Here is a 26,063-nt window from a genome sequence, read left to right as displayed (position 1 = left end):
AGAGGAGAAAAGATCTGAAGCAAGTATGGCAAAATGCCAACATGTGTTAAACCTAGGTGTTGGTTACACGTCATATTTCATGGAATAAGCAAAAGTTACATATAAAGGCCTCTCCTTCCCTGCCCCAGGATTGCTGGTTGTTAAATATTTACCAGCAGCACACCACTAAGTATAGTGGTTGACTTAGGTTCTGGATCTAAAGATCTGAACCTAACTCTGACCAAATAACGAGCTTCACTATTCAATGAATATATACCCTTTAGTAAGTTGTTCAAGAACTTAGTAACTTACTTTCCCCATCAATAAAACTCCAAAGAGTTATGAGAATTAAATAGCCTGATACACGAGTGCTTAAGATGCAAAATAGCTTCTAATATAAATACTGTAAGACATATGCAGCAGTTACCTGACATTAACTGATAAACTGGAAACACATCCAAAGACCTTTGCCAATCCCAAATTCACAACACTATGAAGGCGTATTTATTTACCCCATAAAAATAAAATCCATCATCATGAGCTCTCTTCACATCCTCTTTAAAAGTACTGATACTTGGAGTTTTCAGGAATATTTTTGACCAAAGATATATTTGCATATGTGTATTTATAAATCTATCTGGTCCTCAAGTTCAGATGGTAATAGTTCCACTAGTGAGGAGCTGTTGAGTTACTCAATCCTAACTGGATTTTGAGTTTCAGATACTGAATAGGTAACGATTCTAATTTTGATAGTGAAAAATTTAATTGAAAATTTATCCAAGTCTTCTAAATTTCTGAGTCTGAAATGGAAGAGACACAAATACACAGATTCATTTTAAAAATCAATTTACGAGAGTTCCTGTGCAGGAAACGTACTAACAGAGACCAATAAAGCCATACATTGGTCAGTATGTTATAATTCGACCCAGCAGACATGAATATGAAGCAGCATGTGCCAGCCCAGCACAAAACTCAGCAAAATGCAGCATCAAATACTTGGAAAAAGTAAGTATGAATACAGAGCTAACAAATGGCTTCATGTGGAGGGGGATAGGATAATAGGTTTAAGAAACTAGATCCCCATACCACTCTGCATAGGAGGATTGTCCCTTCCTCTTGTAAGTCTCAAAAAATATAACTCCTATGCCCACTTTGTTCTCAAAAAGCTATTCCACATAAATGGAGTAAATCTAAGAAGTGAGAGATAGCAAATGGGGAAACAGGGAATCCAACACAGGGGAGACAAACAATCCCCAGGATCATAGCAAAGGAGATCTCAGGATTACAGCTGTACACCAGCCATAGAAGGCAGAAAGTCCAACTGGACAAAGCAGATTGCTCTAGGAGTGATTTTTTAAAAGATGAATGAAACTGATGGAATAATCGTTATGTCTGAACGTTAGAGAAGACATTCAAACATATGGTAGAAATCTATGCAAAGTCAATTAACTAAAGGAAATAAAAATTAGTATATGGTAAGGATAATACATCAATCAGCTGTACACAGCAGTTACATAATCTCAATAATATACACATATTCTTAGTGTAATCACAGTCAACAATGTAAATACTGAATTATGATATAATTATGCTGGGAGGAGAAAAGGGGATAAAAAGGGAATATGCAATGCTGGGAAGCAGAAGAGGGACGCTTTGAGAATCAAAGAAACAATGCCTAAAATTTAAAAATCAAGTAAAAGCAATATAAGCCTGCCATTTGGAGATATGGTAACAAATAACAACAACAAAAAAAAACAAATAGCTAAAAGAGTTGAAAGGGCTTGCCCTGGAGACAGAAAATGGAAGAAGTCAAAGTAGTGGCCTTTTTCCTTAGGAAAAAAAAATCTTACAGATCTATTCGATTTTTTAAAGCTGTATACACATGAAACTTTGATTAAAAGTAATAGAAAACCTAAAAATTAAAAAATACAAATCCAATACAGCGTCAGGCTCATAGAAATTCCATAATAAACATTCATCTTTTTTATTATTTTAATGACAAGACAAAGTTTTTCATATCACCATTACACTCATGCTAGGAGTAACAGTACTTCTATTATAAATGCTACTTGACCTTTATTTTTACTATGCTTGGCATAACTGGGCATGCTTAATAAAATAAAAAAAATATATAAAACATTCAATTTCTTTTTTTTTTACTAATCAAAGTACCTAATTTTATACAATTTGCACACTTTTAATGTTAGTAACAGAAACAATGAAATTATTTTATTTCTTGATACTTAAGAGTTTAACTCCAAGACATGCACTACAACCACATAATATATTTTTGTCATCAATATGATGGTCTTGGCATCTTATATATTATGTTCACACTTTAAATTAAGTACTACTTGCTAAAAACAAAAACAGGTAAAGACAATGAACAGACGGTTCACGTTAAGAGGAATAAGAAAAGCCAATAACAACACTGACATATCAACCTTATTTGTAATGAAAGAAATACAAATTTTAAAAGTGACATACCACTTTTTATATTGGCAACAATTAAATAAAAAAGAATACCTACAATTGACCAAGGAGTATTCTGGCAGGGGAGGGAGGTCACACACATATAGTACTAATTAGAGACAGAAATTGTACAATTAAAGCCCTGTGAACCAGTCAAATCAATCATTCCACTTTTAGAAACTGTCTCAAGGACATAATTAAGCATGTACCTCAAAATGTACAAGGACATTCACTCTGCCACTGCTTGTAGTAATAAAATGCAGATAATCAAAATGTCTAACAGAAAAAAATGAGTAAATTATGGCAAACTTTTCTTATGGGAAGGCAGTGGGCTTCCAATTCCATTCTCCACACCTAGCTTAGCTTCTTTCTTTTCAACAGAGTCCACTTCTAACAGACTAAAAATGTCAGACATTGCCTTTCTCTGTAATCTGATCTAAGTCAATGGAAACTGAGGGGAAATCTTCTGGAGGCTTTTGTTAAAAGTCTTCTTCATGGATAAAACAAATGAGAGAATGGCCTTTTCTGCCTTTGAGATACAATTTTACGAAGATGTAAAACTGAAGTAATAGCAGCAGCTCTTGTGATTGAGAGGTGGATTAGCCTAAGGAAAAACAAACCAACTGAGGTCAAGGCAAAAAAAAGTGTGTCTTTAATGACACCACTGAACCCTGTGTTATGTTAAACAATGTCCTAGGTTACTTAGGCCAATTACATTTGGACACTGTTACCTCTGGCCAAAAGCATCCTAACTTGTATTAGCTATACAACAGAGTATGTTAGAACCACAAAAAGTTATGTTAGATGTATATTTATGAACAGTAGATGCGCAGTTAAAAAAAATTTACAAAACAGTATGTTCCCATGTTTTTAAAAATCAAATATGTTAATATGGATTCATTTGCCAAGAAAAAGGTCTGAAAAGATACTCAAGGTTTTAAGAGTAGTTACCTTTGAATGATAGCATTTCAATGTTTCCTTTTGCTTATGTGCATTTTCTATCTTTCTACAGTTAGCATGTATCACTTTAAGATTCCACCATCCTTCCTATCAATTCAATGCAATTTAGGAGAGAAAGAGGTAAACATGTATTTCAGTGAGCTATCTTGAACTGGAAGTCTACTTTTTTTTTTTAATTGGAAAAGTTTCTGTTCTTTAAAAAAAACTTTTGTGAAGTAAAATTTGATACTAAACAAGCATTCATTTTTCAGCAAATACGGAAGATTACAAACAGTTTTCATTTCCCTTTGTTCCTCAGGGAATCATCATGACTTTGTACCATTTCGTATTGGAATTTCTTCTGTGAAGCAAAAACAGTCCCAAAATGAAGGATCTTCGGGTGTCATGGGAACAGCAGATGATATTAAATCATTAAAGTTGAGAATAGTAAATTGCCTCTGGGTTGGTTTGGAATCATCCTGAGATGGAACCTAAAAGGGAAAAGCAGATTACCTTATTGTTATATTGCATGTTAATCTATGATCAATTTCATAATAACGAAAATAAGTAAGACCAACTTACATTTTAGTAGTATTAAATGACAACATAGTAGGATTCCTAGAACACTGTATTTATTCCTTATATTAGTGTTGCCAATACAACAAATCAAAAAAATATGAAACAGAAAATCTGATTCTTGAACTTTTTTATATAACAAAAACCTGTAGCATTTAACATGTAGATTTACTGGGCCCCACATTGAAAAAGTGTGATTCCGTACATATAAGTTAGAAGGGATCCCAAAATCTGTAATTTTAACAAGCAGTCAGGATGTTTTCATAGAGGTGAGTGAGAAAGTGAACTTTTGTGAACTACTACTCTAAAAGGTGGGTCGGATAAAACTGCCATAACTATACAGAGATATATACTTCTTTAGGAAATTATTTATTCAATACTAAATTTAAACTGTATCTTACACTCTGAGATAGAGTCCTTGTTCACAACTGAACCCAGTGTAGACCCTCTTTAATATTCCGCACATTCTAGTATAAACAGTACTTGGGTTTTGTACAGAGCTTTTAACAAGGTCCAGTACTTACTTTATATGACTGGTCTCATAGCTATGTTGTGATATGGTTATCTCAGTTTTATGGATGGGGAATCTGAGGCTCAGGAAGAGCAAACAATTCAAACAATTTGTCCAAGCTCAAAACACAGGTTAAATGGTAGATGTGGGCCTGGAACCCAAGTTTGTGAACTGTACTCTAGTCTTCCCAATATGCCACTGTTGCCTAAATAGGCTCTATTCAGGGAAATAAAAAGTTAAGTACTGAATGTGCACGTTTCAACAATTATAAAGCTCTACGAAAACAAAAGGTATTTTTGCAGGGAGTGTGAAGCTGAGATTTAAAAACAGAAGGACCAGTAACCTGGGTTAGAACATCTTCCGATAACAGGTGTCAATTTTAACATGCCATCCCTTTATAAGGAAGATAATCTATGGAGAATTCTTAATCCTTTGATTAACCTATCAAAGGTATGGTGTGTTGCCTGAGCTACTTTTGTGGAAGTAACGATGCATATATATTGATCATGCTACATTCTTTCATGTTGATTTACTAAAAATAATGGCATGCATGTAGTTTTCATTAAAACATACCTGTTTTCCTTAAATAAATACTTCCGCAGAATCACAATTATATGCAAACTAAGCGTCTTTGACCCTAAGTTTTTCCCCTGCTTGCTTACCAGGTAATCGGATGAGAAAGTATAAAAACATTGTGGCTGAAGAACTGAAACTGATATTATGCCACAATATGACACAAGGGCTCTTATATGTTTGACACTGTAACTTTGGGAATAACTTAGGATATTACTTTAAAAGGAGGAGTGGATTCAATTCCCAAGGTAATTCCATTATGCATCAACCTTCAACATGGTACTCTTACATTCAACACAACCCCAATTCACCAAGAAATAAGCCACCATTAAGATGACTAAGATAATCTTGAATGTCTATTGGAAATATGAGTAGTATGACAGTATTACCACATTTTTTATTACGTTTGTTGTTGTAATGCTTCAGCATATATGAATGTGAAGAAGTGGGTAACATTTTTTTTTTTTTTTTGAGACAGAGTTTCGCTTGTTTCCCAGGCTGGAGTGCAATGGCGCTATCTCAGTGCACCGCAACCTCTGTCTCCCAGGTTCAAGCGATTCTCCCGCCTCAGCCTCCTGAGTAGCTGGGATTACAGGTACCCGCCACCATGCCTGGCTAATTTTGTATTTTTAGTAGAGATGGGGTTTCTCCATGTTGGTCAGGCTGGTCTGGAACGCCTGACCTCAGGTTATCCACCTGCCTCAGCCTCTCAAGGTGCTGGGATTACAGGTGTGAGCCACTGCGCCCAAATGCTTTTAAAAAATGTTTCTACAAAATCCCTAGTGATCTTAATATTTGCTAATAAAAAGTATTACTATATCTATAATCTCAAAACTCTCTAAACTGATATAAGGCAAATGACTATTTCCATCAATAAAGAGCAAACTTAACATTGATTCATGCTATTTAAGAAAAAGAGAAATCCGAAAATCTTACATCCTGATGTCTAGATCCATCGGGTTTCCTAAGAGCTACTGCAACAAAATGGTGCTCATCTATTTTGCTTTCCTGAAAGATAAAAGGTAAATAAATATAGATTATAAAATATGCAAACCTAGATGTAGTTTTATTTACATTTTCTAAATCTCATTCTCTCTCTCTCTATACATATATGTACGCTCATACACATGCATATATATATTTCCCCATCTCCGCTAAACCACTTTAGAAGTTACATACATGTGGGCCTTTACTCTTAGATACTTCAACATGTATTTCCTAGTAGGCACATTCTCTTACATAACCACATCAGTTAATAACTTCAGTAAGTTTAACATTGAAACTATACTTTATTAGCTATATTCCAAATTCTGTGAATTAATCCAAAAATGTCCTTTGTGGCATATCCCTCCTTCAGAACAGGAGCCCAGTAATGGGCAAGTAGGGACAAGTATTGCATTCAGTTGTCACGTCTTGTCAGCCTTTCTTTTGTTTTTTATGACATTAACGTTTTAAAGTACAAATTCCCCCATATCTGCTTTTTATTAATAAAATTTTGCTCATTTGGGGCTTGTTTGATGTTTCTTAATGAGTGGATTTAGGTTACGCATTCTCAACCAGAATACTACACAGGTGATGTGCCCTATCTAGAGGTACTTGATAGCTATCTGTCCTTCCCTGGTGATGTTACTATGTATAATAAAGTACAAGGTTAAAAAAAAAAAAAAATCAGGTTGCAACATTGGTATGTAAGCATTTAGTTAACTACATACTATCATGTATGAAAAATCATGGTGGAAATTTATAGATAAAACATAACCAATATGCAATTTTCTATTTTCCCCTACATATGACACAAAGGGGAAGGAGGCTTTAAAATGTAATATATATTGAGACAGTCACCAGAAAAAATTATGAACACTTAAAAGCTGAACAAACTTTTCACTGAAAAACCACTTTACTAAAGCATTCTTCCATAAAACGTCAGAAGAAACTAGAATTAGAAATAGTACTTAGGGAGCTTTCATTTTTTATCTTCTTCTTCCTATCTTCATACCTTCAGGTACCCAAATCAGCAAAAAGTGAAATTCAGTAAGGATAAATTTAAGATATGTTTAAAGAGGAAAAATATAAGACTAAGTGTCAGAAGATTTACTATGTCAAAATTATCACAAAGTAAGTCTGCTATGTAGCCCTTTTCTGTTTTCTCTTTAAACAAACAAGAAAAAAGTAACCGGAATGTACAAATTTAAAAACATCCAAAATAATTTTTCAGAAATCTAGCATGTAAGATATAGTTCTTACATGTATAGAATATTTCAGTAAATAAGAATCATGCTTAATGTATAATTAGAGGTGTATGTACACTAACAATTGATAGTTGGACACTAAAGAATGTTAACTAATGGATGTACTGTTTTGAACATTTCATTTTTTAAATTTTTTGTAGAGACAGTGTCTCAGCCTCCCAAAGTGTTGGGATGACAAGCATGAGCCACCACATCTAGTCCCTAGCAGTTTTTGACCCAGCTCTCTTTTTCAAAATGCTTTCTGTCCTTGGATACCAACACTACTCTGTTACACCATTTTGGTCATTCTTTATCAGTCTCCTCCACAAATCAGCCTTTGAATATTAGTATAGATGCTCCTCAACTCACAATGATGTTATATCCCAATAAACCCACTGTAAGAAAATATGGTTACATGGAAAATGCATTTAATACACCTAGCCCACCAAACATCATAGCATAGCATAGCCTACCTTAAATGTGCTCAGAATACTTACATCAGCCTACAGTGGGCGAAATCATCTAACATAAAGCCTCATTTAAAATAAAATGTTGAATATCTCATGTAATTTATTGAATACTGTACTGAAAATGAGAAAAGGAACGGTTGTGTGGGTTCTGCAAATATGAATTCTACTGAATGCATTATCACTTTCATACTGTCATAAAGTCAAAAAAAGTTGAACCATCATAAATTGAGGACCATCTATATTCTCAGGGCTCTATTCTTGGCCATACTTCTAACTTCTTGTGGCTTCAATTTGCCCTTCTCTCTTCACAGATTGAATATACAGTTGCTCCTTAGGTAATCTCATAGTTCCAACTTCAAATCCATGGTTTCAACTACCATTGACATAATGGTTATACTTATAACCATTATAATATTTTTCCTCTAGCCCAGCCCTCCATTCCATTCACCTATCTGACATCTTCACTTAGATGTTTGGTATCTCACACTTAACATCTCATTTATTTTCTAGTATTCTGCATCACAATAGATTATCTTCTAAGTCACAGAACTGCTCTACAGCCCATTTGCTGGACACAAGCAGGACCAATCACAGTATAATGACCGGTCTGGAAATAAATAACTAGCCCAAGCTGGGTCAGGGAGTCCCTTCTCTAGGATTTTTGGACTTGGAACAGAAAGTGAGTTTACCAGTTTGTTTGGGGTTTTAAACTGTAAATTGTTGTAAACCGTAAATTGTTACATGCAACAACAGTATGTTACATGCAAGAGTCATGTTTTCTGTCATGTAGACCAGAGAGGCTGAGAAAGCTGGTGTATAGAATGAGAAACATGGGTGGGAGAAAACTGAAGCCAAAATGTAGAGAAAGGCAAAAGTAGGAGACAAAAAGAGCTCTGAATATTTCATCCCCTAATTCTAGCTAATACTGGGGACAGCTGCTGAATAACTCTAGTAACCTATAATACTGTTTTGGGGGATTTTTTGGCTTAAATTAGTGTGTGTTGGCTTCTCTCACTAGCAACCAGGAACTGCTAGTGACAGAAACAAAATACAGTAAGAGACCAAAATACTTAACTTGATCAATACCTTGCAGGATCTACCAGCCTGATCTGGAATCTCTTTTAAATACCCTCATTATGGCCCAGCCAAAGTGGCTGCTTTTGGCTGTGCATACATGCAAAGCTCCTTTTCAGAGCCTCTTTTCTTTTTCCATTCTGAACTCACAACGACTCGTCTTTCAACATCTTTCAAGTATTAGCATAAATGTTACATGCTCTCATAGTAGCCCTGATTTCACTTTCAGAGCAGCAGGACTGGATTCAGTTGCGTCCACATTCAGTGACTAGCCTACCCAAATCAATCATACATACACGCATAAAAAATAGAAATTCTTAGTTATAACAATTCTAATAAATTTCTTACCTCAAATGCCCATTCTTTTTCTTCCTCTCCATCCAGGAACAAACGTGTTTCTTTATAAACTTGGCCTATATCCAAGTTTAATGGAGATAGATCAAATTCAAGCCGCTGCAATTCAAATCCTAGTCCAACACCAATGGCTTTTATGAAGCTTTCTTTAAGTGCCTAAGATACAGAAAGACATTTTCTCTTAGAATTCAGTGGACAAAAATTTTTCATAGAATCTACAGGCCCAACAAATAGGGAGTTTCAATGCTATGCTACATTACAGCTATATGGCTCTAAGTTTTTTTAAAAAAAAACCCTTACAGCATGAAAACAAACCATCCACATGATCTTAGGGCAAATCATTTAAGCTCTCTGTGCCTGTATCCCCTTGTATGTAACCTGCGATCATGATAACAATACCTGCCTCACAGGGATGTTATGTATATTAAACTAACTAACTTATAAAGAGCTTGAAGTAATGTCTTCTGACATGTAGTAGTATATATATCAGTGTTTCTTACATAAGACCTCATGTGTATTAGTTCCTTTATGACAGAAAACATTATCTATAAATCATAATGTTTTGTTTTAGCTTTAAGTACTTTCTAACTGAGCATTACATATAGGTTAAATTTTCTTAAAATGAAATATCATTATAATGTAATATATGCATAAAAACCATAACATTCTCAAGCAATCTACTGTTTGGACACTACTGGGTAACCAAGGACTCTGATTTTAAATGAAGATAATGGAATCATTATAGACTTTTGCTTTAAAAATTAGAAAGAATTATACCCAATTCCTATAAAACATATCCAGCTGAGTCCATTCATCCTTAAAGCTTCTGATTGTTTCCCATTCTTTGTTGGTAAACTTTCGTTTCATAATATGAAAGAATTCTGGAATTGAACCACGACCTGTCAGTTAAGGATATAAGAAATTAAATAGCAGTTCTATTAAAAAATAAAAAGTTGCTCTATTACTAAAACTGTTCAAGACAGCACCCCCCAAAGATCTAAAGGGCAACCATTCTTTTGAATACATTTAAAATAATCCTAAACAAAATCTTAGCAAGTCAAAACAACTTGAAAATTAAAACAGTAAACACACTATGACAAGCAGTAGTTAGCCCAGAAATATGAGTAGTTTAACAGGAATTGGTGATATTCTATAAATTATTACTTAAGCAGGAAAACCATATGGTTGCATCAATATATGCCCCAAAAAGTTTTGATACAATTTAGCAGCCAAAGCTGTTATAAATCTTAAACAGGAAATTTCTTATATAAAAGGGTATTTATCAGAAGCCCAATTAAAATACTCCTAAAGTAGAACCACATTATTCTAAAGTTTTATTTTGTTACGTAACAGAAAAAAAGGGAATAATTATTTTACCACAAGTTTTGGAAAATTAGCAGAAAGCTGAAAACTGTTCTTTTATTCTACATTATTGCCACGGCTAAAAAATTAATACTTACCTTCTTTAAATGTTTTCCAACTTGTTTTCTAATATGACTTCTTCAAATAAAAGATTTTCATTATTCTTTCATGGTTGCAGTTGCAAAATAAGCTCATTTAAAAAAACCTGAAACATATCTTTAGTGCCACTATTTCATAGATAACAAAATATTACATAGCATTTGAAAAATAAATGACAAAAGATACAACCCAAAGGATCTCATTCCCAGAACTAAGGAGTAAAATACATGTTAAAATTCATGGTAGGTCTCTAGTATTGAATTTTCCCAAACATTAAAATTATGTGTTTGTGTGTCTTTACCACCAAGTACGAACTTTCTACCATCATTCATTTTATATAAATATGCATAATATGTATAAATATTTACACAAATATGTATTCAACTAATATTAAAAACAAATTGATCACTGTTCTTGCCTTTTATACTTACAGCCTAATGGGCCTATCAGAGGTAGGTGAACCACAAACATTTACTAAGTGTATACATGAATGTTAACTATTATATGGTAAATTACTTCCTAAATATTCAACTGCCCTGTATCCTTAGTTCATTATTACATTAATTTCCAGAAAACCTTTTGAAGGTAATCCCTTTGAGGATTCTGTTAATATGGGCTTACTCAAATTCTCACTTCTAAAATAACCAACTCCAAAATTTGACATTCTGAAATGATTAACACAATTCTTAAAGAGATAGCTGATACAACACTCTCTATGGGCATTTCTTATGTAAATAAATATGTGGAGAAAAAAGATGTTGAAGATGTTGAATGTCCCCTTCTTAATACTTCACTGGCATTTAATCACTAATTCTCTCTATGATAATTCAACAATTAGAATTCCACTAAAAGCATACAAGTGCTAGGTACCACGAACCACATGATGAGCAAAACAGACATAGTCCTTATCTTCATAGAGAGTTTACAGTTTCTCCTGCAGTAACCAAATACCTTTCCCACATTCATCTCAAGGGTAGAATATATTAAAAATTGGTTCTCTCATGAAATATTTATGATTCTCCCAGTACCCCCGCTTCAAGAGTCAAAATAGTCGCCTCTTAGTTCATCAGGAAGTATTTCTGCTGATCTTGTTGCTGATATGTGGTACTATGGATCAAAATAAGGATCCTCATTCATTTTCAGGCACTGAGATATTAAATTGTGATCTTAAGAGTTCAATGGCAAGAAATTCTTACCCCTTTTGCGGCCATGGATCCCTTTGATTGTTTGGTGTTTACTCCTCAACACCTTCCTGAGACTAACATTAACAGAAGGCCCTCAATAAAAACTGTTTTGTTCAATGCATCAATAGTACATACTGGCTTGATAAATAACATCTTAAAGAACACCTTAAAGAAAGTAAAGACAGAAAGCTTCTGAAGTAACTAACGTAAATCTGGAAATTTTAAACATTGGGGACACTATATCTACAAAAATCATAAACTGTTTCCTGTTGAATGGATTTTGGCACAACTGCATATGTAACATTAATGGGAAGAACAAACTATCTTTGGTTTGGAAGACTGCATTATGTATTTTGAGTGAAACTGTAGTTGTAACAGATTAATGTCCAAAAAATCTGCATTTAAAAAGATATGCATTTTGTCATCTATAGTGTCATTTTGCTTGCTGCTTTCTTCAAATTTTATTTTTATAACCTCCAAGAAGCCTTCTGATTTTTAACTAAATAAGATGGGGCAATCAAGGAAAAAAATTTAAATAAGTATGCTATTAAAAAACTGATTAACATAAAAGGCAATCAATCTGGCACAATCACTAGAAAGCAATCACATAACTCATTATGTTCAGTCAAGAAATACCGATATGAGTGCATTTTCATATACTTTAGAGCATCTTATTTAGACCACAAAATAAAAATTTGACAGCAATAGGAAAAGGTGATTTTGTAAATATTCGGCCAAAGCACAGCAGCGCCACACTGTGGCATTATGGTGGATATACAGTGGGCATATACTCTGTTCAAAGTATTACAGTTTACCTCAGAAACTGGAATAAAGAAAAATTGGTAGGAAGAACAGTGAATTTGTCCCTTAAGCTACTTGAAGACAGTACAATTACTGGACATACATGTTGGTAAGTTCTAATACTACCATTACATACACAGAGAATCATCAGTCAAGCTGAGAAAAACCTGATCCTCTGTCTTATATAGCTTGACCATTAAGGAGAGCAGTGTCAGATATTGTATTGTGCAACGATTAACTAATTAAGACCACACAGAAACTAATGTTTTATTTTAAACACAGTAGTAACATACAACAAAATCATTTAGATCTAATGCCTTGAGCAACTATCGCTGGCCTATGAAAAAAAATTCTAGTAGTACCAGAACCTCAGGGCCTACCCACATTAATCCCTCTCCAAAACAAGGTTGCCAATATGTATACATAAATATGTATATATAACAGTACTTCAGCCTTTAGGTAAATGGGCTGGCCATTTTTGAGGCACGTGGAAGGGAGTTAAGCAATGCCCAACTATGTGCTTGCTTCAAAGTACCAAAATTTAGCCTCAGATAACAAATCATATTAGAAATTCCAATAGTTTCACTTTCTAAGTACTGAACTGTATATAATAGAATTATATGTAATTTTGTTTCTATGAGAAGTGACAGTCTTCTAAGATATGAGTTAGTATGTATACGCCGTAATGCTTGACTTATCAGCTCATTTGTCCAGGAACTTATCCAGACACAAACCTAGAATAACACAAAAATATCTGAGCTGCCAATATAGGTTTCACAAACTACATGCACAAAGCCTCTTGCATGTTACTATCAAAGGATGTACTTATATTTAAGCCCTCAATTCGTGAAGTACAGCAGAAAAAGCATTAGACTGAAATACGACAATCCAGGTTTGAGACTCACCATTTAGGCAGTCCTAAACTTCAGTTGCTCTTACACTGTTTACCAACACATATAGGTATTAACACACAGAGGCAAGAAACAGGCTGACAGAGCTAGAACTACTGGGCTGTGAATGTTATCCTTTTAGGAAGAGCTCCAGAGGATGAAGACGACGACCAACAGGACAGAGCAAGAAGCCTTTTATTTTTGGGCTTTGAAACCTAATGAATTTACTCTGCTGGGTTTGGAACATGTTTGAGAACCATGACCCCTTTTTACTTCAGACTTCTTTTTGGAATGGGAATGTCTATCCTATGCCTCTCCTACCATTGTATTTTAGAAGACTTGTTTTCCGCTTTCACAAGTCCACCCATGGAGAGGAATTTTGCCTCAAGAAGGATCATACTCCAGTTTCACACATAGCTGATTTAGATGATTGAGATAATGAGATTTTGCCACTTTTTGGGTTGATGATATTAACACTTACATGAAATTTAGAGCTAATGCTGGAATGGGCTGAGAATTGCTGATGCTGGGATGGGGTGAATTTACTTTGTATGTTAGATGGATATAAATTTTGCAGGGGGCCAGAGAATGGACTCTACTGGGTTGAAGGGTGTCTCCTGAAATTCATGTCCACCCAGAACCTTAGAATGTGACCTTATTTGGAAAGAGAGTCTTTATAGATGTAATCAAGTTAAGATCAGGTCATACCTAATTAAAGTGAGCCCTGAATCCAATGCCTGGTGTCCTCACAAGAAGAGACAGACACAGAGAGGAGACAGAATAAGTCATTTGAAGGTGAAGGCAAAAATTGGAGTGATGTAACTGCAAGCCAGGAACTGCTAGGAATGAGCAGAAACTAGGAAGAAGCAAGGAAGGATTCTTTCTTGGAACCTTTAGAGAGACCATGGCCCTGATGACACCTTAACTTCCAGCCTTCCAGAACTTAAAGAGCCTTCTGTCACTTGAAGACACCATGTTTGAGGTACTTTGTTAGGCAGCCTGAAGAAACTAATATACACATAGATACAATTTAAATTATACATAAGCACACACATTCACGTACCCTTAGGAGCTTTAATTTTATGTCCCTGGAGTAAAATTTTCACATGCTGGTTCATCACTTCTTAGCTACAGATTGAGTATCCCTAATCTGAAAATCTGAAATCCAAAATGCTATAAAACTCAAAGCTTTTTGAGCATCAAAATTATACTCAAAGGAAAAACTCAGGGGAGCACTGTGGATTTCCCACTACGGATATACTCAACCTGCAGGTTATTTATTTAACATTTACTTAACATCTCTATGGCTGTTTCTCAAATTGTAAAATAGGGACAAAGAATTGGGCAGATTAAGAATAAACATGTAAAACGCCTGGAACTATCAAGTACCTAATAAATATTAGCTCTGAGGCTGCTGTGAAAGTCATTGTTAAATGTGTATCTTCTTTTGTCAACTGTTTTTATGAAGTTCTTCCTATATTCATCAAGTAGGGCTTAAGTAGTTTTCCCGTTGATGTTTAGAGGGGCATTTCACATCTTAACAACATTAACCTTTGTCTGTCAAATTTGCCACAAATATATTCTCTGGTTTGTGAAAGATGATTTAATATGAAATCATATCTGTTGACTTTGTGGTTTCCTTTTATCATTTTAAGCTTCAAAAGCCATCTTTTCAGAAGTTTGTTCAAATATACAATTACACTGTGTTCTAGTAAGTGTTAATAAAACTTTAATTTTGTTAGAGTTGAGGCAATGACTTTCTGATATCACTCATAAAAAATGGTAAATGGGCTATAATTTTTCTTTTTGTTAGTTCTGTAAACTATATCCAATACAGAGTTTCCCAAACACTAATATGCCTAACAATCAACTGGGAATATTGTTTAAATATAGAAACCCGGCCGGCCACGATGGCTCACGCCTGTAATCCCAGCACTTTGGGAGGCTGAAGTGGGCAGATCACCTGAGGTCAGGAGTTCAAGACTAGCCTGGACAACGTGCTGAAACTTTGTCTCTACTAAAAATACAAAAATTAGCCAGGCATGGTGGCAGGTGCCTATAATCCCAGCTACTCGGGAGGCTGAGGCAAGAGAATCACTCGAACCCAGGAGGCGGAGGTTGTAGTGAGCCAAGATTGCACCACTGCACTCCAGCCTGGACAACAAAGAGTGAACTCCATCTCAAAAAAAAAATAGTAACCCTATTGTACTCTCAGAAATTCTGGCTCCCACATGTCTGCAGTGATTTCAAGGAATCTGTATTTTTAATGACCACCCTAGCTGATTTTGATATCCTGACAAAATTTTAAAATAACATGCTATGGTCCTATTACTATGATAGAAAAGAAGTCTAAGACTAAACAGACTCTAGTTTCAAGATAAATTTTTTTATTATTTGGATACTAGCAGGACTGTAGCATTTTCCAGAAAATTTAATTCTGATATTCTATGTACGATTTCTTCTCTACTGTAGTACAATATATATAATTTCACCCATTTTTAAGTATACAGTTCAGTAGTATACAGTACATTCATACTGTTGTACAATCATCACTACTAACTGTCTCCAGAATTTTTTATTCTTTTTTAAACTGGAATTAAATCTGTCTAATCCCAAATCTTGTTTGTTTCTTATCCATTTAATCTGTCATCTTCTTCAATAATATATATTTTCATAAACCAAATCTCTATGTTCAGTCCTCTTTATCTCCTTACTCATTCCCTTTCATTCCGGAAGTTTTTCTCAGATTTATCCTATATACCATTAATTCAATTTTCTGTAAAAACTAGTCTATTTACAGGTTCCTATACAGATTCTTTCAGTACTGACGTTTGCGAGAAAGGAGGATTAAGGGTTTTGCAGGGGACAGAGTTGTATGTTTTTAACTTGAATTTAGTAATAAGGACAATTTTCTCTTAAAATTAAAATTAAAAAGGTTCATGGAGAATTTTTATCTCAGAGAAAAACATTTCTTCTAAGTCTTTTAGCTTTTGAAATTTTCTCATAACTTTATAAGTTTTAAAAAATCATTTTACATAGCTGGTTTGTTTTTAAAGGGATTGAGAGATATTTGTTTTAAAAAAATAAGATTCTGGCAGGGTGCAGTGGCTCACGCCTGTAATCCCAGCACTTTGGGAGGCCGAGGCAGGTGGACCACGAGGTCAGGAGATCGAGACCATCCTGGCTAACACGGTGAAACCCCGTCTCTACTGAAAATACAAAAAATTAGCTGGGCGTGATGGCAGGCACCTGTACTCCCAGCTGCTTGGGAGGCTGAGGCAGGAGAGTGGCATGAACCCGAAAGGCAGAGCTTTCAGTGAGCCGAGCGCCACTGCACTCCAGCCTGGGCGACAGAGCCAGACTCCATCTCAAAAAAAAAAAAAAAGATTCTGCTACATATATTTTTCTGTGATGTGATATTGGCCGGGCACAATGGCTCACGCCTGTAATCTTAACACTTAGGAGGCTGAGGCAGGCAGATCACTTGAGCCCAGGAGTTCAAGACCAGCCTAGGCAACATGGAGAAACCCTATCTCTATTATGATATTAAATATATATATACATATACATTCTAAGTCCCTTCAGGTTCATATAGACCTAACTAATTCTTTTATTACAGCTAATAATTATCTGTAGAATGCATCCACCATTAATTTATTTAACCAATTTCTATTAGTAGCTTCAGGTTTTGTTGTTATTCATAAATATTTTGGATACAGTACCATAAACAAGATCGCTAAATCAAAGACTATGTGTATTTTCAATTTTAACATTATTTTCCAAAAAGCCTGTAGCAATTTCTAGTGCTTCCATCTATATGATTTTTCTTTTCCGACATTTTCACAAGCTCCAAGTGTTTTTTTCCAATTTTCTGCAAATCTGATGGGCATCTCATTGTTACTTTAATTTGCATTACTCATCATTAAGGTAATAGCTTACTGACTACTTGAATTTGTTCTTCTGTAAGGTGCCTATTAATATTTTCTAATCACTTCATAGAAGCTCTTTATATATTATGGATATTGACACTTTACCAAATTTGTTATAAGAATTTTCCTTATTCTATTATTTATCTTTTGTATTTGGTTATATTTTTGGAATATAATTTTTTAAAATTTAAATATCGATTCTTTCTTTGATAAATTCTGAACTCTGTCTTGTTTGAAAAGAATTCAGAAAAAGATTTACTGCAACTTGACCTATTTTGTCCTAAAATTATAATTTTTTTTTTTACTTTTAAACTTCTAATTCCTCCAAATTGGTGTATATAGTATGTTTTACATCCACATGACTAACCAATTCTACCAGCACCATTTAATAAATAATCTTTTATTCACTGAATTGAAATATGTATATATCCTGGGCTCTAAGATTAACTCTTCTAGTTGTCTATTCTTTCACTAGTACTATATACTCTTTTTAGTTTACAATGCCTAACACAAGTTTCTGAAACTGGTAAGGCAGGATTCTTACCATATTTTTCATATTCCTAGTCATCAGTTCTTCCGTAACAACTTTAAATGTATGTAACCCAGTTTCACAAAATTTTTCAAATTTTGGTATCTGCAAATTCTTTTAATAGGAATCAATAAAATCTCATACTGAGGTCATATACTGTAGAGAGCAGTGGTTAAATATATGAACTTTTACTTTTTAGTTAAGTCAACTTGGACAAATGTCTTAACCTTTTATACAAAATAACAATAGTACTTACACGCTAGTCTTATGAAAATGAAATAATACCTATTAGGCATCTAACATAGTGTCACGTACTTGTAGGAATTGCTCAATAAATACTAGTTACACAATCAAGTCGTACTGACAATGGAAAAACACCCACCTGTAACTGGGAAGGGGGAAAACTCCTTGAGGGTGGAGACTTGGTTTTCCAGTAAGGAATTCAGAGTACAAAGTGACGTGTGACTTTCTAAAACTACTTAAAGGTTTTAAATCCCAAGTGCATTTAAAAAAAAAAAATTCAGCAAAGTTTATTTTAAAAATGTAAAGATGAACATGTAAAACCACAGGGGGAAAATTCTGGCCCTTTCCCAAATTTCAGTCATAATTTTCATGTATTTGGTCTCTCTTATTTTGCCTTACTTTGTAAACATGGTCACAAAACTAAACAATTCAAAAGTTACCCTTTATGCTCAGCACTTCAAACACCTTTAATGGTAGAAAAAATTAGAAAACGAAGGGAAAACCTTCATTTAAATTAAGATGAAGACCAGGAAAACACTATTCCTCCTAAGAGTAAGAATGTACCGCCCTGGCATTTACAGTAGGCTATATACTAGATACGTTCTCTCCTACGTGGCTGCAGCCAACAGTGGGAGAACAGGTAGAGGGAGGAAAATGAGCTGCACTCAGTAGAAATGGTTAATGCACCATGAAAGAAAAAGATTCTCTAAGTTCCTACAGGATTCTTACCTATAGAACAAGACGGAGTAATGGAATTGACTCTTTCAATGCACTAATGATAACCTCCAAAGCCAACTCTGTCTTTAGAGTTGACAATCTAGTAATGATGCTTAGTATGAAACACAGTACTTTCCTTGCTGCTATCCTAAGTTTTGACTACCATCATTTAGCAAGACTCTTAGGAAAAATGCCTTGCTCAATCTCCTCACTTACTACAATAAGTATAGCAATTCAAAGAATCTCCAATGAAGCAAATCAGTGTCGACTTCCCATCCTCATTAAGAAATCATGCTGTGTCCATTCATGCTTCAGAAATCAGTGGCATGGTAACAATACTAGTGATAACTGGAAAATCTCTCTTCTTTTCTGTGTTACTGGACATAGCAATAGCTTTTTCACAACGAAATAAAGAAAAAGAAAAGGCTTAGATATTGTGATTAGTCAAATAAGATCAACTGAAAAAAAAAAGATGGCGGAGGGAGGTCTAACAAAACATAATTAACAGGAAAACTAAATCTGAAATTTTTGCTCAACTGTCTTTCCATCATTTATTAAAAGCTTCAGTTATTAATTACTTATTTATCCAGCACTGACCATAGCCAACACTGCCCATCAAGTTAACTGGTAATAAAATCTGTTTCTCAGAGGTATCATTTCCAAGCAGATACCAACCCACTGGGCCAATTTATTTACCGTGTAGTTGTGCTGACTACATTGTAAAAAACAATGGCCTTTCCATGTCTGATTTTAGAAAAAATTCCTATAATGACAGCAGAAAGCTATAAGAATATATGGGCTAATTCCCATGCTAAGAATCTTCTATGGCAGCAATTTTTTTAGAGTAAGCCACCTATAACCCTGTTGAATACCAGATCCTTTCCTAAGAAAAATGCACATGTACACATCATACAAAATGTAGCAAACAATTTCAGGAGGTTAAACAAAATTCCTTGAACTTTATCCAGGGAATCAGATCAACAATCTGTCACAAAGTTTCCAAAATCACTAGTAGGGCCTTGTTCTGAGCAAACCTGAGAATAGAGTTATACTGGAAAGATTTATGAGTACCTAAGAGAAAGAGTAGCTAGTAGGAAAATGCAAGGTAAGGACAATAAAAGCAAAAGGGAGAAGAGATTCACAGCTACACTGAAGCCTACAACAGCACAGTGTTTGTTCATTCATTTGACAAATATTTTACTATTATATAGTAGGCAAGGTACTAAGAGATGTGATAGTGATTAAACTCTGATGCAGCTAACATGGTTCTTGCTCTCACACAGCTTTTAAGTACCAGGAAAAGATAATCAACCATCCTGATGAATAATCAACTGAGACACATTACTGGAATAAGGAAAATACATCTTATGAGAGCCTACAACAAAAGAACCTAGCTTAGATTGAAGGCTCACAAAGCTTCCCTAAAGTAAAGTTAAGGTGAAATCTACCAAGTAAATAGGAGTTATCTATGCAGAAATGGGAGTGAGAGAAAATTAATACAAGCCTTACAGACTGAGAGAGCCACATATTCAAACCACATATAGTGCAGGCAGTATGGAGATTAGACAGTTTTACTATGAAATTAGGAAGATGTGGCTTCTTTTATTAAAAGGTTTCTTCTTAGCCTGTTACTTATCTTCTGTAAAAATAGCAGTATATGCATCATAGGGCAGTTGAGAGAATTAAATCACAGAATATATCTAAAGCTCTATGTAAAATGCCATGGCACATGGTTAAGTGTTCATTAAATATGACGACGACAAGTGTACAGTAATTAAGAGAACCTGTATTTAGTATGTATTAAATTGCCTGGGTGTACATTCAACGTCACCACAAATGTTAGTGGTCCTTAAAGCCACCAGTAACAAATTTCTAAGGCAATATATAAGCAACTTAACTATTTTAATAATGTTTGCTCCTCATTTTTACTTGCATAAATGGGCTAAAAAGAGCTGTATTTAGATACAGAACAAAGAGTCTCCCGTTGGTATCCACTGGGGACTGGTTCCAGGACCTTCCTCAGATACCAAAATTTGCGCATGCGGCCCTGTGGAACCCGCATATATGAAGTCAGCCCTCTATATCCTCAGGTTTCATATCCCGCAAATACTGAATCTTGATACGCGTTTGTTCGTGGACGCAGAATCTGCGGGTACAGAGGGCCAACTACTGAAAAATATTCCCAGGAGTAGACCCATGCAGTTCAAACTTGTGTTGTTCACGGGTCAACTGCATATGTTATCTCTACATAAGGACTACAATGCACTTTACGATTGAGATTCTTTTTTAAAAAACTAACAATTTGACTGAAAAGTTGTGGTTAATGTTTAAGTGAAATAAGTTGAAGCACAATTCAAAAAGAATTTCACTTTACCTCTAGGCAAAGTATTATATGGATCACCAGTAATGGATAATCTATTATTTATTTGTAAGTCTGTAAATAGGCATGGAAATATATCCTTTTCAGATTTATGCTCTCCATTACCTTTGTGTACTAAGCACATTTTCTCTAAACTTAAATATCTCTAATACATTTCCTGGCCTGAGATTACTCAATAGGTAAGAACTGAGGCATCAAGACATTTAACTGCTGTACTACAAAAATGAAATGTTACCTGGAAAACTAGTCTTCATTATATCAATCCCAACTTGCAGCTCAGGCTCAGCAGCAAGCACCGCATAGTCCCCTTGATGAGAGATGTTAAAGTTGAAATTCGGGTAAGGATTCGATGAGTCCTTTGCAAGAACTGGCTTTCCTTTTGCAGTTCTTTGCAAACGAATATGATTCCAAGGGATATTCAATTTCTCTGCAACCAGTTTCCTTATCATCAGACGACCAGCCTGTTAAGTACATAAAACATTTGGTATGTACTGATGTCTGCCAAAGATACAACCACACTATGTGTAAAAGTATTTTTTTTTTTGGTTTCTAAAATTTTCATTTTTAAAACTTTTCAAAATGCTTAAGGATTAAACACACGTTAATTTAAACTTAACCAATGCTTAAGTAGATAACAAGTTAAAGCCCGCCTTAACAATTCCCTCTCCTTTGCTCGCGACCAAAGTTAACAGCTGGCATCCTGTCAGTCTCTTCTGGATTTAAATATATGTGCATTTACATGTTTTTGCTAACTCTACATATAAACACAAACATGAGATTATACTTATGTAGTATTCTGCCACATATAAGCTTTTAAATTTATAAGTATTGGGAATTATTTTATGTCTGTACACATCCGCCTGGTCCATGCAGTTTTAACTGTAGCATATTTCATAATATTATTTCCCCTTTATTGGACATTTTAGGCTGGCTCTAGACTTGCTGTCATAAACAACTCTGCAGTGACAGCCGTCCTGTATCTACATCTGCGCATATGTATTTCTAGATCCCATATATTGATCACCCAGCTTCAACGATTAGCAAGGCATGACCTATCTTGTTCTGCTCTCTCCCACCTCCAAATATTATTTTTTAAATAATTACTAAAAACACACACACACAAAAAGCAAGAATATAAGATGACAAAGTATGTATTTTTAAAAATATCTTTCAGGTTTTTTCTTCTTCAGTTCTAACACTGACTTTTAAAAACTGCAGGCTTTTAAAAGTAGTTCATTTCACAATTCCTTACAAATTATAAGTGTAAAAAATTTTCACCAATGTGCCTTATAATTATCAACTAGTCAACATTTCAAACAGAAAGGTGTTTCAATATGGGACATTTTTAAGAAAGGACTGTCTTTTAAATGATGGTAATTCACAGTTGTTTCAAATTGCACCATATTGTAGAGATTATTTGTTTGGAAATCCCGTTTTCCATTTGTTGCTTCAAAATAATAGCTAAAATAAATCTACGTAAAATACTGTTTCCCATGGCATCTAGTGACGAAGGTATCCTCTCCGGCTTCAGGTTCATTGGCTTCAATCCCGTGAAGCGCAGGGCTACGAACTATATCATACTGTCAATAATTTCTAGGGCCTACCACGTGCAGGGAGTCCTCGGAGAATGGTGGGATATTTAACAGGCAGAATAAGCATGGGTTATGAACCCACGCAAAGAAAAAAAATAACATTTAAAGATAAAGACATAAAAACATTCATTACAGAAAAACACAATTTTGTCGGCCTTCCTTACACTTATTTCACAGTTTAGGAGGGTCTCCATTTGAAATAACAGGGGAAAAGAAAGAATTTTTACAGCCATCGCGGCCTCCGAGGCGGTTACAAAGGCCGTGGAAACCAGGCCGTGCGTCGCCCGCAACTCCGCAGCGCCGGCTGCTGTCGCCCGGACCGGCCACGGGCTCCACAGCGAGAAGGTCGCCGCCAGCGCGGGAGTGTGGGGTCTCCACAGCCCGGCCCGCCTCCCCCAACATCTGCTTCCTAGGCTGTAAATACCAAAAAAGACCTGTAGTACCATGGCTGCCTTAGCGTCCCGGGCAAAGACGAACTGGCCAATGCGCTCCTTCTCCTCGGGCTGAATCGATCGCACTGCCAGCAGCCATTCGGCTCGGCTAGGCAGCCAAGTGCCGCAGGAAAAGGCCCAGCGCACGCCCTCCATGGATGGCACCAAGCAGAACCGTTTGGCAGGGAAAACCATACACTGCAAGCGGACCTCGCCGTTACCTCGGGCCTGATGGCGCGGTCGCAAACGTGGCCCCACCCCCTTCTTCCCGGCGTCCGTGCGCAGGGGGCGGGACGTCGCTACGCAGATGGGCACGTGGCCCACCGACAGCCCTCCCAGCCCGCCCCCAACTCAGCCACCTCCTCTCGGAGAAAGCAGCTGGGGGCGGAGACGGAGATCAGCTCTGCGCTTTGCGGCATTGTATGGCGTCACGTAGGCGTGGCTTCGGAGGAGAGCGAAGGGCGGGACCAAGGCCAAGAGCCCGGCAGTTACGCCACTCACACTTGCAGAAGAGTTGACGGGACAGCGGTGCAGGCCAATCGCAACCAGTCCTCTGGAGGCAGGGAGACTGGGGTGGAGATTTCGGAGACTGCAGTTGCAGGTGGGTGAGCTCCGGGGTCTGAGGGAGGAGTGGGATGGTAGCCCTTATTCTCGGGGTCTGGGTTGGCCCCTGTGGCCCACAGAGAAGAGAATGTCCTTGGCTTCAGCTGCTTCGTGTACGGGGCACGAGAGATTTCCACCTCTAGGAGGGGGTCTGCAGTGGTGCCCCCTGGAGTTGTGCAACGCGGCAGCCCTGAGTTGCTTCTTTCCCTACCCCCATCCCCATCGGCCTAACACCCACCCTCACACAGTATGTTCCCGACCCTTAGCAGCAGCCAACCTGAAACTCTCCCTCCGAAGGCCGAGCCGAGGCACTACCCCCAGTGCGGGACTCCGACCCCGCCTGAATCAGAGGCTGCCAGCGAGCAGCTGGGCTAATGCTGGCTTTTTATTTGGGGCGATGAAGCGACCCAGGTGCTGTTTTGCTATTACCAAGCCTGGGCTACAGCCCTAGCGAGAAAACAGGATTCCATTGTTGAGGCATCAGTGTTTCCATCATGACAAGAGGTCCTTGCTCTAGCCGCAGAAACAAGTAAATAACTTTACTCAGTTATTTTCTCAGAGTTTGCGAAGGGTCATATTGATGTACGTCTGTTTCCTTAGTTGTTCCGTGTAGGCTGTTGTTGACTCTCGTATGAAAGCCCACGCGATCCAAGTGCCCTGCAGGTTTTGGTCCAGGGAAAAGTTGGTCTCTGCAGATGACTGTAAATGACTACCTGGAGGTCGATTAAAGTGCAGTACTGCGGGATTCAGCCGATTTCCTTCTTCCTCTGACTGCCCGGAAATATCAGCCAAAGGCCAGCGGTACTAATTAACACAATTACCTGCCTATGATTTCTGTCCTATTTAAGATGGGTTCTCTTATGTTTTTATCTATACTTGTCTTCATTAATTTTTCGTGATATCATAAGCCCCCCAAATCCTTCGAAAGTAGATGGGATTCTGAACACACACACAAATTCAGATCCCCAAAGGACAGTAAAATGAATTATTGGCTTAATATATCATCTTAGCTAACCAAAAGCCTGTGTCAGCTGCCATATTGAAAATCTGGTTACCAGCTGCAGGGAGCTTACAGTCTGGTAAAGCAAATAAATCATATGCATAAAAAGTACAATAAGAGACAGTGTAAAGATATGTAAATAATACTAATACCCATATCAGCAATGATCATAACTCACTTCTCCATTTTTAACTGAGAATCATATAACTTTTCCTTCCTGTCATTTTAAACTGATTTTTGTAAGTTTGGTACATTAAGTTTCTGTTTCCAAACACTTCTGTGTACGTTATTGCGCATGTTCTGTGTACTAGTTATTACTGATGGAGACAATGAGCTCAGAAAGAGAATTTGTTTAAATTTAGGAATTCATATCCCATTATTTTACCATCGAACAAGAGCTCTGTGTATTACATCTATGGAGCCTAATACACAGACAGTAATTTAGGGATTATTTGTACTTGGTCTAGAATGTAGAATATTCTCCCCTTCTCCCATTATCACATTCCTTGTTTCCTCTGTATCATTCAGGCCCAAATGTCGTACCAAACAGAATGTCTTCGTTCACCCAGTGTAAAATAGCTCACTCTTCCCACTTCCAAACCTCAGCCCCAAACCTATTACCCTCGTGAACATATTTTGTAGGTTTGTTGAATCCCCTTCCCTGTGTGCTTTTAAAAATTCTCCAGAACTTAGCTTAAACCTTCTCTTAGGGCCTACTTCAGAGTACCTTTTTCCAAAACAGTATTGTTTATATAATTCATTTGGCAGTTATTCTAGTATTGCCTTATGACATCTCTCCTATTGTCCTGAATTATTTGCATGTGTGTTATCTTGCAAAATAGAATGTACAGTACTTGAGAGGGAATGTCATGTATACCTTTTACAAATAGTGTACATGAGTAAATATTATTAATGACTCCACAATAGATTACTGCTTTTTATATTCTATCTGCCTTTACTTCCCTCACTTTTATTAAGGAAATGTAAATATGCAGTTTATAACTTGCTTAACTGTATTAAACGAACCCAACAATTTTATTAAAATATTTTTTATTGCATTGGTCGGGGAAGAAGAGGACTAAAGTAATAGGGACTCACTCAGTCTAGAATGATCATCTTGCTTGGTG

At 36.2% G+C, this 26,063-nt stretch overlaps 2 protein-coding genes across 3 annotated transcripts in view; one reads left to right on the top strand and one right to left on the bottom strand.

Moving 5' to 3' along the window:
• Positions 1 to 1,935: 1,935 nt before the first annotated feature.
• AASDHPPT (aminoadipate-semialdehyde dehydrogenase-phosphopantetheinyl transferase) lies at positions 1,936 to 23,757 on the bottom strand. The gene is made up of 6 exons (XM_012002392.1): positions 23,346 to 23,757; positions 21,546 to 21,771; positions 9,954 to 10,075; positions 9,171 to 9,332; positions 5,987 to 6,058; positions 1,936 to 3,881 (listed from the first exon to the last, which is right to left on the bottom strand). The coding sequence occupies exons 1-6, from the start codon at positions 23,526 to 23,528 to the stop codon at positions 3,717 to 3,719; spliced, it is 930 nt and encodes a 309-aa protein (XP_011857782.1). The 5' UTR covers positions 23,529 to 23,757; the 3' UTR covers positions 1,936 to 3,716.
• KBTBD3 (kelch repeat and BTB (POZ) domain containing 3) overlaps positions 23,474 to 26,063 on the top strand; it is a 23,734-nt gene continuing 21,144 nt past the window's right edge. Inside the window, exons 1-2 of one of the 2 annotated variants that reach the window (XM_012002393.1) lie at positions 23,474 to 23,934; positions 24,537 to 24,737. The gene's annotated coding sequence lies outside the window, so the exon portion shown is untranslated. The remainder of the gene's footprint in view (positions 23,935 to 24,536; positions 24,738 to 26,063) is intronic. The other variant, XM_012002394.1, reaches the window with a different exon arrangement.

Source organism: Mandrillus leucophaeus, unplaced genomic scaffold (genome assembly GCF_000951045.1).
Source record: "Mandrillus leucophaeus isolate KB7577 unplaced genomic scaffold, Mleu.le_1.0 Scaffold685, whole genome shotgun sequence".
In the NCBI taxonomy this organism is placed as follows: domain Eukaryota; kingdom Metazoa; phylum Chordata; class Mammalia; order Primates; family Cercopithecidae; genus Mandrillus; species Mandrillus leucophaeus.
The sequence above is the reverse complement of the archived record's forward strand: the minus strand, read 5'-3'. Positions and strand labels throughout refer to the sequence as shown.